This window comes from Tursiops truncatus, chromosome 11 (assembly GCF_011762595.2).
Source record: "Tursiops truncatus isolate mTurTru1 chromosome 11, mTurTru1.mat.Y, whole genome shotgun sequence".
NCBI classification, from domain to species: Eukaryota; Metazoa; Chordata; class Mammalia; order Artiodactyla; family Delphinidae; genus Tursiops; species Tursiops truncatus.
Genome location: NC_047044.1, coordinates 41,687,405 through 41,701,634, shown reverse-complemented (window position 1 = coordinate 41,701,634; position 14,230 = coordinate 41,687,405). Strand labels below are relative to the sequence as shown.

Genomic DNA, 14,230 nt, shown 5'->3' with positions numbered 1-14,230 from the left:
TGAGCCATTGAGATGTGGCTAGTGTAAATGAGGAACCAAATTTCTAATTTTATTTAATTTTAATTAATTTTAATTTAAGGTTCATACACAACTAGGTGCTATTGTACTCAAGGTGCAGCCTGTGTTTCCTTTTATTTATTGATGCACAGTGTTTCATTAAGGTATGTAAACTTGCTTTTCAGGCTCCCTGCCCTCCCTACCCCTCCAGCCCCTCCCTCACCCTCCCATTCAGAGACTACACGTAGATGGCTGTGGTAGGTAGATCTGGAGTTTAGGGTTCTGAGTAGGAATACCACTATTCTATACACTCACCAATTCTGGTACTAACTGCTTGAAAATAGGTTTTGAAAATTCCATAAATTTCGTTGTATTTCTAACCATGGCAGAACCAAGATAAATCATCTCCTCATTATGCATCTCATATAAAACAATAAAGGTATTTCTCATGCATATGTTATATACATACAAAGTCCTACTAAATTTTCACCTTATGTACTTATATACATATAAGTACAGGATGGACCTTTATGTAATGAATACTTGAAAAGTTAAGTGTGAATAAAATCTGTGTAAAGCATATCACGGAATATGATAAAAAATATATCATGGAATTCTCTCAATCACTCACAAGAACAGGAACAAAATATGTAGGGTTTTACAAGCCAAGCCTACTGCTGAGAATAGCAGAGAATTTACTAGCTTAAGAAATAGATTTTCGGACTTCCCTGGTGGCACAGTGGTTAAGAATCTGCCTGCCAGTACAGGGGACACGGGTTCGAGCCCTGGTCTGGGAAGATCCCACATGTCGCAGAGCAACTAAGCCCGTGTGCCACAACTACTGAGCCTGCACTCTAGAGCCTGCGAGCCACAACTACTGAGCCCATGAGCCACAACTACTGAAGCCCACGTGCCTAGATCCTGTGCTCTGCAACAAGAGAAGACACCGCAAGGAGAAGCCCACGCACCGCAACGAAGAGCAGCCCCCGCTCACCGCAACTAGAGAAAGCCTGCGTGCAGCAACAAAGACCCAATGCAGCCATAAATAAATAAATAATTTTTTTAAAAAAAAGATATAGATTTTCTTACAGTCATTGAAGTTTGATTCCACAAACATAAAAGCTTCTCCTGCTACTAAACCTGACCAGAAATAATAACCGTCAAAAGTCAAACCCATTGACGAATTATAGAAAATCTAGTGAATTACAAACCCATAGGAAAGTCAATGCAACATACAATACTTTTCAAATTTGAATAGTACTCTTAAAGAAAAAATTCTCAACAGACTTAAGAATATGTACAAGTATCTCATTTGAAAATTACTAATTTAGGGAACTATGTCTTATTCTAAGAAAGTGCCTTTCAATTGCACACTATTATAGCAAGAGATGTTTGGCCTTTAACTGGTAAACTGTACGTGTTTTGATTGTCATTTGAATGAGCCCAAAACACTTAGAAATTAAAAAACAAAACAAAACAAAAAAACCCAATGAACCCTGACTATCTCTATTCTCTACATGGAACCCTCAGACTTCAGTCTGAGATATACTGCTATAGCAGACATACCAGAACAATATCACTCAGGAGAGAACCTTGGTTACCAATAGGCTATATTTCCAAGTAACCAACAGAACCTAAATCAGCCCCAGGGGAACTTTCCTTTTTTCATATATACTACCTGGTTTAGATATACCAACATGAAAACATCCCACAAAAATCTGATAGGATTTCAGTGTTAGTTCACTCGTCTTAAATATTAGAAAAATGTTGTGATCACATATTTGAGGACAACAATATGCTTACCTTGCTCTTTGACATAGAAAGGGAAGATTCATCTTTGTTTTGAGAAATGTCTTCCTTTCCTCTTTCAAACCCTTTAAAAACATAGTCATTATTTCAGTATCACCACATTTGAACACATATAGGCATTAAAAAGCAAATGCACATAAGTTATTCAATTTCAAATATACACTATACAATATTTGATATACATCAGTGCAAGAAGCCTAGACTCAACATACAGTTTTAAACTATTATAGTTTAAAGACTACTAAGGGATCATGTCACTAATAGTAATTCTTTAGAATAAATCAAGACTTACAGAGGCACTGGTGTCTTTCCCTGAACCCATCAACGTAAGCTAAATATCTCTTTTCTCTGCTCATTCACTTGGCATGAATTCAGGACTCATGGAATTTTTATTTCAGTTAGCTGTTTTCTAACAAAGAACCAACCCAACATACTTTTCACACCTCTTGCCAAACTGGAAAACAACTCCAGAATGGGTGATAAAAGAATACTAGGGAAATAAATCTGAATTGAAGGACAGACTTTAAAAAAAATCTAATAATGTGTTTATTGTGAGAATTAAATGAGCATGCATAGAAAGCAATTAGCATAGTAGTTGCAGACAGTATGTATTCAATTAACATTGACCCTTAATATTATCATTGTCACTGACTATTGTTATATAAATTCTAAAAGGATAAATCTAAAACATGAGTGCACTGGGATATATGCACACATCTTTCCTACCATGTAACACATTAATAGAGCACTATCAAAAGCAATTAACAAGTTAATGTTGTAAGGGTACAATTAGAGAAACGTTAATGCTGAGATTTGTGTGGCAGGCATAAGAGGGGCAGTACTCATTTTAATGAAGTTCTTTCTACTTTTGAGGACAAGTAATATTAACTCTTCCCTACAACTATTTGTTCTGAGTCCAATAAAAGCCTATATAAAAATATAATCATTCATAAAGCAGCATTTATAAAGTTATCAGTATCAGTGCCTGAAGCATTTAAAAATCATTTCTAGCATATCAATGAGACCATTTATTCTGTATTTGATTTATATTAGCTAAAACAAATCCATTCCATTTTCTTAATTCAGAGATTTTGCTGATTTTTTTTTTTTTGTAATATGAAGAAGGAATCTTTTTCTTTTTTTTTTTCCATCTCTGGTAAGCAGAAAGATCAGGCAATCCTAAAACCAAGGAGGGAAAAAAAGAAACCTGTTTCATAAATCTAACATGGAATTTTAAAGGAAAACTTACCAGGATTTGAAACTTTAGCGTAAAGCAAACCAAACTTACATAATTCAGTTTAAAAATTCTAAAATATTTATTTAGAGTAATAAACATTTTGTAATAAGTAATTCTTAATTCTAATGAATTAACACAAATTATTTCAATGATCTTGTAAATAGATGTACAAGAGAACAAAGACTTTCTAAAAGTATATATTATGAATGGAAAAAAGATGATGTTTTTCTTTATTCTCCTAAGAACTGAATTTTACTTAAATTTCTCTAGTTTGGTTTTGGTTTCAGCTCAATCTAGGTCAATCCATTTATTAGACTAAGAAAAATGCCCACTTCACTGTGTATACATTCACATATTATTTTAAAAACAGAACAGTAAGTTAAAACAAAGTGGAAGTTACAAATCTGAACAGACTTTTTTTGAACATGCAAATATGTCTTGCAGAAAGTTTCAAATGTTGGAAAAGGACACATACGAAAGCAAGATGAAACTAAACAAGAAAAACAAAAAAAAGGGCACTCATAAACATAGGTTGTATATTATGTCAGACCAATAAATGAATCCCATTTTAAAAGATTTTCTATACCTCAAACTAGCAAATCAAATCATTATTTTAAAAGCTGGCCCTGATGACTTCCAAGTTATTTAAAATTACAGCGGATAAAGCAAAAGGCTAAGTCTGGTCCAATACTTTGAGTTTCAGCTAAGTGCAAATAAGCAAATGAGTAGCTTAAAGTGCAATGACCACATAAAAGTGTTCAAAAGCCTTAAACAGAAAATATTGCCATACTGTACACTAAGTTTTCAAGGGTAATTCCAAGGTAGGCAAAGCAAAAAGCAACACATGAAGGACTCTTTCTTTAGACTGGATAAAGGTGGCTTCCTAAGAACATGAAAAATAATCATCTTAAAATGTCAGCGAAAGTATTATATTTGTTAGAAGCCAAAAAGGGCTCAGCCAAAATAATTCTTAGACTTTTGTTTTCCATGTATAGGGATTTTAAATTACTTAAAAATTACTCCTTTATTTCCTAAAAATGTGATATTATAGATAAAATCCTGAAGCCTACAATACATTATTGACCATTGTCAATAATGCAGAACAGTTTCAGATCATGACTTTTTACCAAGTTTGCTTATTAGCGATATTAGGTATTAAATTCTCTTCCTACTAGCCTCCTCACCACTACCATGAGATAGAAACCTACATCCCCACGCAAATGGCTAAGATCAAAAGGACTAAGACCATCCAAATCCAGGTTAGGTTAGAATATAGAGCAACCGGAACTCTATTCACTGCTGGTGGGACTACAAATAGCATAGTCACTTTGGAAAACTATTTGACAGTATCTCCTAAAGCTGAAAGTACGCATATTCTAAGACAGAGCACTTCTGATCCTAGCTATACCCAACAGAGATGAGTATGTCCATGTTCGTTAAAAGACAGGTACAAAAATGTTCACAGCAGTTTTATTCATAATAGCAAAATCTGGAGCCAACTCAAATGACTATTAATAGTAGAATAAATGAATACATTATATTCACACAATGAAATGATACACAGCAATGAAAAAGAACCAATTACCAATACACAAAACAACAAACAGAATAATGAGTAGAAAAAGCCACCTCTCCCCATCAAAAAAAAAAGCACATATCATATACCATATGATTCCATTTATATAAAGATCAGGAACTAGCAAACCTAATCTATGGTGCGAGAGGCTGGAACAGTGGTTTATCTTTGTTGTAGGAGGAACTGACTGGGGTGGGCATGAGAGGGTCTTCTGGGGAACTGGGAAATGGTTACACATATCGATACATAACTAAAAATTCAAAAAGTTGTACACTTAACTATGTGTAAGTTATGCCTCAATAAAAAAATTTTTTAAATTCAGATATCCTTCCCTATTCTTCTAGTTTATTAGACCTCTCCTGCTATGACATCCTTTCTTACTTAATCTATATCCCTTTAACATATCCTGCTCTGGGCTAATTCTGATTCATTCATCAACAATGATGATAATTATGGGGATAATTAACATAATAATATTTATGAAAACAACAATAAAGCAACCAATATCCACTTGTAGGAACACTTGTGATTTTTTGTTGTTGTTGTTTTTGTTTTTGCGGTACACAGGCCTCTCACTGTTGTGGCCTCTCCTGCTGCGGAGCACCGGCTCAGGACGCCGCAGGCTCAGTGGCCATGGCTCAAGGGCGCAGCCGCTCCGCGGCATGTGGGATCCTCCCGGACCGGGGCCGAACCCGTGTCCCCTGCATCGGCAGGCGGACTCTCAACCACTGTGCCACCAGGGAAGCCCGACACTTGTGACTATGGCTTGTCTTTTAATTCTATGCACAGTCTCCTTGATGAATAGCTCTTGATTTACTACTTCTAATCTTTAAAACAATGCCCCCCGCTAAATATTAGGAATATTCTATATAACTGAAAAAATTGAGGCTCACAGGAATTAAGTAACTTGACAAATGTCAATAAGTGAAAGTATCAGAGCTAATTCAAACTTAGGTCTAACTTTCAAATTCATGCTGTTTCTAGAATGCCAGGGTGTGTCTCAAGATCCAAGGCCAACGTCTTCTGGGAGCCTTGCTTAGATTGTGTAGGCATAGAGTTAGCTGTGTCCTCTGAGACACAGCACTTGGTACATTTGTACTACCATATTTACCACAATGTACTTCAATTATTTGTTTTCATGTTCATGTCACATACTTGACTGTGAGTTCCTTAAAAGAAGGGTTTAATTCTTATTCATCCTTTCAAATACAAAGTTTGATAAACTGATCCAAAAATTAATAAAAATGGACTCTACTTTTACTTGTAGTGGCTTTTAAAAATAGGTGAAATATAGCACACCTTCAGAAAAATGCATAAAATGTAAAGGCATAATTTAATGTATACAGTGATTATTTGCATAACCGCCACCCAAATCAAGAAATACAGAATTGTCAACATCCCATAAGAACTACTCCCCACCTGCCCCATGCCATGCTTGATCACAATCTATCTATTCTTTCCCTCAAAGGTAACTACCTTGACTTTTGCAATTATTATTTACCAGCATGTCACAGCAGGTATTTCATTCATTGTCATTGCTGATTAGAATCCTACTGCATGACTGTATCACTATTTATCCATCCATTGTTTGGGCTGTTTCTAGTTTGTCCCTCTTACAAACACTGGTGATACGAATATTCTTGGAAATGTATCCTAGTAGACATATATATCCATGAATATCTCTAGGGTTTAAACCTAGAAGCAGAACTCCTAGGTCAGAGTATATGTGGGTCTTCAACTTTTAAGAATACCATATTGTTTACCAATTTGCTTATTTTTCCACTAGCACTGTGTGTGAGTTCTCCTTTCTCCATATCCATGGTAACACATCAATACTGACAGATTTTTAATATCTTTGCCAATCTGTTGGGTGTGTGTATCAATGGTAAATCAATGAGATTTTAGTTTGTGTCTCCCTGATTACTAATGATATTGAGCACTATCTCATGTTAATTACCATTTTAATTTTCTCTTTGTGAAGAGCCCAGATCTTTTGCACATTAAAAAAAAAAACAACTCATTGTCTATCTACATTAAAAAAACCTCATTGTCTACCTTTTTCTTAATTTATATAGGAATTCTTAATGTTTTCCAATTATTGGTTCTTTGCCAGTTATATTTATTACAAATATCTCCCCATTCTACGGCTTGTCTTTTAATTCTATGCACGGTCTCCTCGATGAATAGCTCTTGATTTTAAGGTTGTCAAATTTAGCAATTTCATTCTTTTAACGGTTAGTGCTTTTTGGTCTTAAGAAAGTCTCCCCTAAATCTGTGGTCATGAAGATATTTTCCAATAATGTAGTAGTAAACAGAGTTTACTTTCTCTTACTAATTCAATGGACTATGATTCCTGAATAAATTAGCACTCTGCCCCTAATTCTAATTTGTTAACAGAATACAAGTGTTATCAGCATTGATAAGGTATAAGCTTTTTATATACTTCAGTAAAATTTGGTTCATTAATGTTTAGATATGATACAGCAAGTTTTATGCTGCTTTAATCTTGTTAAAATGAGATTATATACACATATCTACAAATGCAGATTGAATAAGTATTTACAAAATATAGAATTGCTACATAAACTATACTGAATACAGCCAAGAATCAAGAAATTGTATAAGAAAAAAATCTCCGAGAAGTCAAAACATATTAAACAGATCTATCTATGTACTAAAGCTTACACAGAGTGTCTATAAACATCTTTGTTCAAAGTTTATTTATTCTAATTTCTAGGTACATGGACAAAGGGTACCGTTTCTATTTTATAACTCATCATAAAGAAAAAGGCCATACCAATATTATTCCTTAAGGTAGAAGTAACAAACAAAAAGGGGGGGTAGATTTTCCTAAGGAAAACTAAAATGATAAAAGGGTTGTGGTCAAAGTGGTAAAACAAAGTTATCTTTAAATATCACTAATGTAGAACCTCTCTTTCTCTAATGATGTCAGATAAATCAATAAAATGTCCCAGAAAAAATTATATTTTTTACTTTTAACTTAAAAGAAATACATAAAAAGCCACTTCTTTGAAGTACCTAATTCTACTTCTTAGCTGATAAAATAAAACATATTTTAAAAAGCTTTTTATCATGGCTGGTTGTAATAAAACTGCTGGTTGTATTAAGAGGAATATGGAAGCATCCCTATGAATATGATTTTCTCTATTTCAAGAATTAGAAAACAAAGCCAACCATTTACTTTTCCATTCAAACAAATCTATCTAGAATGACCTTCAATATTTTCTTTGAGAATAGAAACTGACAATTCTGTCTTCAATTACCTAGTGAAGTAAAAACCAAATTTCTAAACAGGGAAGTTTTCTATTGTTTAGTAATGTAACCTGATTATTCTTTATATTAAGCAGACTCATGGCATGAAGGTCAGCAAACGTGCTAGCAAGCTTGCTGGCTTAAAAAAAGAAAATCAAGAAGACAAAGACAAATACAGAAATGGAACTAAGTCACACTGTAAAAGCAAATAAGTACAGTATTTAACAACATTAAAAACATTTCTGTGTGTTGCATTTTCAGAGCCACTTGTGAACATAGACAAATAGTAAAATTTACACCATTTTGAGAACATTAAGAAAGAAGCATGATAGTAATCATGCTACACTAAGAAGACTAAATTACGGACTATGAATGTTGTTTAAAGCTTATGCTACTTAGGCAACAGTTCAGGACTATGGTTTCCAATTCTTTTCGGAAACCCTGTTAGAAAAGAAAATGAAATCAGTGAATTTACAATAATTTACTTAATTGCCCAAGTAACACTTTCTACAAGTTGTTTCATCATCTCAAAAGAATGCATATACTGCCTAGCGGCATGAATATTCACAAAAGCTAAGAATAAAGGTTAGTGTGAAAAATGAAAATATAATTCGAATTTCACAAAATGTGTGTCAGAAAAATATATAAACAATTAGGGCGCAGTGGTTGCGAGTCCGCCTGCCAATGCAGGAGACGCGGGTTCATGCCCAGGTCCGGAAAGATCCCACGTGCTGCGGAGCGGCTGGGCTCATGAGCCATGGCCGCTGGGCCTGCGCGTCCAGAGCCTGTGCTCCGCAACGGCACAGGCCACAGCAGTGAGAGGCTCGCGTACCGCAAAACAACAACAAAAAAACAATTAAAAGAAGCACCAGTTTCAGTCAATACTTCTTTACCATGAGTATTAAAAGAATATTTTTATTTTAAAAGAAAAATACAACCTTAAAAGAGTAGATATGATTATGTAGCAGCTTAATATTTTGAAAACAAAACAGACTATTTATATTTTAAAATCTATAACCAAATATTTGCTACAATAAATCTTTTCCAAGCAATAAAAGATCAGCTTACATCTACATCTCATTGACCAAGTGTTTAATGTCCGAATCATAGCTGTCAATGCCTAATTTCATTTAATAAATACTATCAGAAAAATAACATTTTTTAAGCAAAAACTTATGATACCCAAACACATCTAACAACACAAAGTAAGGCATTTCCAAAATTATATTTAGGTAGAAAACTTCACGTTAGTCAGAACTTAAGCTATTAAAGTTTAAACTAAACATCAATTTTCACATAGTTACTATTTTGCTTGAAATAGTCTAACAAGTATCAATATTAAATATGTGGGTTTCATTTGCAATTGGTTTATCTATAGAATTTTATCTGAAGTCTAGAAAGGGCTTTATTTTTATCAAAGGGTTATAATATTTATTTCAATAATTAAAGCAAAAATTTATGCTATCAGCACTCAAGATTCATACTTCACTGAATCATTAGTTTTCAAGTTCAAGCTTAAAGAGACTGTAAAAGCAAATATGGAAAAGCCAAGCCATATAGCAGCAGTTACTAAAATCTAACCTTTCACTATAGAATTGTTTTGTTTAAACAAAAGCAGTTTTAAGATGTTAAAACATCTAGTTTATTTTAATAAAAAATCTATAAGAAATTAAGAAAAGAATGCAAGATTAAACAAACAAACCTGGCAACGAAGGAGAAAGTTCATTGTATCCTCCAAATGAAGCATTCCGGACCAGCTTTCGGCCATCAATTCGTGGAGGAAATAAAACAGGCGAAACCACAGTACAGGAAGAAAATCTACGTTGCTTTGAGCTCTCTTCCTTCATGGCTTAGAAAGTCTATTTAATGTATATGCTCACCCAGAAGCCTACTTAGACGAATATGGCAATGACAGGCTTTTCTCTCACATCCAAATATAGCAAAACCCACCAGCACAAACAAAGGACACACACATTTAACAGCAAAGGAGAAGGACCAGAGACTGTCAAATCAGCAATAAACAGATAGAGAAAGAGACTGACAGAAAAGGCACTAAGTCATGCTGCTGGGGTTTTTTTAAAAAATGAACTGATAAACAAGACAGGCTATTCCACCGTTTCACCTTTTTATCAAACCAGTAATGCCCTGGGTTGAGTTGCTGCTTTAGGAAAACAAAGCAAGATCAATACTTAGAGATTCAGGCTGAAGTAATAAGATCAGTTTCTCTTTTCCCAAAAAACGCAATCCTCTTCTCATATCCATTACATTTTTATAGTATCGGCCACACTTCCCACCTCTTCCAATTCTTTCCTTTCCAGTTTTTGCTTACTTTAAAAATGGATATACACATAACACTGTTTATCCTTCCTGAAGCTTCTAGATTTATATCTAATCTACTGCTTGCTTCAGCCATGATTAAGAATTCATAAGGAAAGATATTCTTTCACGCTCGGTTCTGATGGATTCCAGCGGCTAAAGCAGAGAACAAACATTTAAGTTTTACCTCTAGTAGGGATATATGCATCATTAAGACAGTGTTAATGCAAACCAATCAACAGAAAAGATTAAAAGGACACCATTAATAATGCTGCATGCCCCAATATATGTTTCTTTGAAACAGCTGCTGTAGTTCCTCTTCATTACATTTAAACTTTTCAAAATATATAATCTACCAACAAGTATTTTCCACTTAAAACTCTCTTATTAAAAAAATGTAACTTTATTATCACAGTAACAGATGGAAATATCTTTCTTTTCTAGGTTAAAACTAAGTGACTGGTATGATCCCACATCATTAAATCTAACAGGAAAGACCCATAGCCAAAATGATACACTATGTCGTCTCTTTATTCCTAATCTTTAAAACTCCAGAGAATTCTTTCCTACTTATATTAAAATCCATTTGCCTCACTCTACACCTTAACTAAAATTAAAAACTCTAAGTCAATTACTTTCTCTATTTCCTCTAGACTGCTTTTTCTGATCACAGTTCTTTCAACCTGGAAATACACCTCCTTAGCTAGACAACAACAACTCAATTACAACTGATTTAGTGGTTCATTTTATAGACCTTAGTATAAGATCTGTTTCCTTCCTTACTATGCATACACTTCAAGGCTGGTTCTCCACTCATATACAACAGCATCCCATATAGTCTCAGACTGTTTCTCTTCACAAGAAAGGACACTTAAAAATAAACAAACAATATATACATAACATATTATTTCTTTGACAAAGGTATTTCAAAATCAATTAGTAGTAAAAACAGTTTATGGTTGATACCTACAACTATAACACTGTGTGTTTGTTTTTTGGGTTGTTTTTTTTCTCTTTTCTCCATGCCATGAAACATAGATTACCATTTAATACAGGCAAAAGAAAAATAATTATAATTAATTCATGCAATGGTACTTGGCTCTCAAGACATGAAGAATATAACATCAAAAAAGGCATTTATAGTATAATGGTTAAACAGGATTTTAAATTAAAACTGCCTGGGTCCAAATCCTAGCTCTATCCTAGCTGGATGCATTTGAGCAATTGACTTAATTTCTCTGGGTCTCTGTTTCCTCATCTATAAAATGCTAATAATATTCCCTATATTACAGGATTGTTATAAGGATCAAATTGGATAATATACATGTAAAATCAAGAACGGTTCCAGGTTAAAAAAGATACTGACCTAATGTATTCCCTCCTAAAACTTGACAAAAATGACAGGAAACGAGTATTTTTTAAAAAATATAAGCAGGTATGGGTATGTATCCCACAAGCATGTATCCAGGAGAAGATACATCAACAACATAAGTTTGACAGTGGAGAGAATGAAAGGAACTTGTAGTCACTGTCCTGCAGATTCAGGAAAGCTTAACCACAAACCAGCAGTGGTAAAAACTGAGAACTAATCCTACTCATGGCGAAGAATCCTTGTGCATATAATTTACAGCACCAAGATCAGGAATCAGACAAGTTACTGACATCAACAATACTGAAATCAAGACAAAAATACAGGCAAGGCCTTCAAAATTAGAAGGAAATGACTTCTAATTTAGTATTCCATACCCAGTCAAATTATCAATTACATATTAGGATAAAATATATTTTTAGATATGCAAGGCCTTAAAAATTTACTTTCCATGAATGTTTTTAAAGAATTTACTAGAGTAGCCATTCTCACCTGGGGTTCTACAATAGAAATAGGCCTAATGCACTAAAACATCCACTCTTCAGAATGAATTAACTTTTTTCTCCCATGCATCTATAATGGCTCTAATCATGTACCATATACTTGGGAGAATTGAGAAAATATTCACCTATATTATTTTCCACAGGCTTTCCTTACTTCCCTCTAAGGAACTTCCTTGAGAAAGGCTATACAAAAATATATGCTCTAGGGCTTCCCTGGTGGCGTAGTGGTTAAGAATCCGCCTGCCAATGCAGGATACACGGGTTCGAGCCCTGGTCCAGGAAGATCCCACATGCTGCAGAGCAACTAAGCCCATGCGCCACAACTACTGAGCCTGTGCTCTAGGGCCCAAGAGCCACAACTGCTGAAGCCCATGCTCCTAGAGCCCGTGCTCCACAGCAAGAGAAGCCACCGCAATGAGAAGCCCGCGCACTGCAATGAAGAGTAGTCCCTGCTTGCCGCAACTAGAGAAAGCCCGCGCAGCAATAAAGACCCAACGCAGCCAAAAATAAAGTAAATAAATTCGTGCTCCGGTCTGGGAAGATCCCACATGCCACGGAGAGGCTGGGCCTGTGAGCCATGGCCGCTGAGCCTGCGCATCCGGAGCCTGTGCTCCACCAACGGGAGAGGCCACAACAGTGAGAGGCCCGCATACTGCAAAAAAAAAAAAAAAAAAAAAAAATATATATATATATATATATATACTCTACCAAAAAGTGATGGCAAATTAAGAATGCATGGAATACAGGAAACAGGATACTGAACTTAAAAAACTGTCATCACCAAACATCTCCTACTATCTCTTTTTGACCCAAAAGACAAATTCTGTGGGTGAGCTTTGCCCAAATTCTTTTCTGACCTTGGCTTGTCTTGACAGTATGCTGATGAAGCTTTTTCTCTTTCTCTCAGCCCCTGATGTCTGGATAAACTGAGGATACTCCAAATATGTTGAACTGTTTTTTCTTAAAGACTTTATTTTTAGAGCAGTTTTAGATTCACAGCAACATTAAGAGGAAGGTACAGATATTTCCCATATACCCCCTGCCTCCACACATGCATGGCCTCTGCCATTATAAATTTCCCACACCAGAGTAGAACATTTGTTACAACTGATGAATCTGTATTAACACATCATCATCACCCGAAGTCCACAGCGTACTTTAGGACAGAATACCCAACCTTTCTGGCACCAGGGACCGGTTTTGCAGAAGACAATTTTTCCACAGATCGGGGTGGGGGGCGGGGGGATGGCTCAGGCGGTAATGCGAGCAAGGGGGAGCGGCAGATGTGGCTTCGCTCGCTCGCCTGCCGCTCACCTCCTGCTCTGCAGCCCTGTTCCTAACAGGTTCCTAACAGTGATTTTCACTGCCCTAAAAATCTTCTGTGCTTCAACTATTCATTCCTCCCTCCTCTCTAACTCCTGGAAACCACTAATCTTTACTGTGTCCATAATTCTGCCTCCACCATAATGTCAGGTAACTGGTATCATACAGTCTGAAGCCTTTTCAGGTCGGCTTCCTTCACTTAGCAATATGCATTTCAGGTTCCTCTATGGCTTGATATCTCATTTCTTTATTTTTTTTGTTAATTTATTTATTAATTTTTGGCTGTGTCAGGTCTTAGTTGCGCACGCAGGATCTTTCGTTGTAGCATGTGGGCTCTTTGCTGCGGTGCGTGCAGGCTTCTCTCTAGTTGTGGCATGCGGGCTCCAGAGCGCGCGGGCTCAGCAGTCGTGGCACATGGGCTCTCCAGTTGTGGTGCGCAGGCTCAGTAGTTGCATTGCGAGAGCCCAGTTGCCCCGCAGCATATGGGATCTTAGTACCCCCACCAGGGATCAAACCCACGTTCCCTGCATTGGAAGGTGGATTCTTAACCACTGGACCACCAGGGAAGTCCCAATATCTCATTTCTTTTTAGCTCTAAACAATATTCCACTGTCTGGATGCATCACAGTTTATTTATCCTTTCACCTACAGAAGGACAAAACTTGGTTGCTTCCAAGTTTTGGCAATTATAAAATAAAGTTGTTATAAACATCTTTGTGTAGGTTTTGTGAGGACATAAATTCTCAACCCCTTTGGATAAATATCAAGCAGTGTGACTGCTTGACCATATGGTAAGAATATGATTTAGTTTTGTAAGAAACCTCCAA

The 14,230-nt window shown here is 35.6% G+C and overlaps 1 protein-coding gene across 5 annotated transcripts in view; it reads right to left on the bottom strand.

Moving 5' to 3' along the window:
- Positions 1–14,230, bottom strand: part of OSBPL8 (oxysterol binding protein like 8) — a 189,643-nt gene that overhangs the window by 56,008 nt on the left and 119,405 nt on the right. For all 5 annotated transcript variants that reach the window (XM_019952713.3, XM_019952714.3, XM_073788387.1 and 2 more), the window contains one exon: positions 1,801–1,871. In XM_019952713.3, coding sequence (XP_019808272.2) covers positions 1,801–1,871 — 71 coding nt within the window. The remainder of the gene's footprint in view (positions 1–1,800; positions 1,872–14,230) is intronic.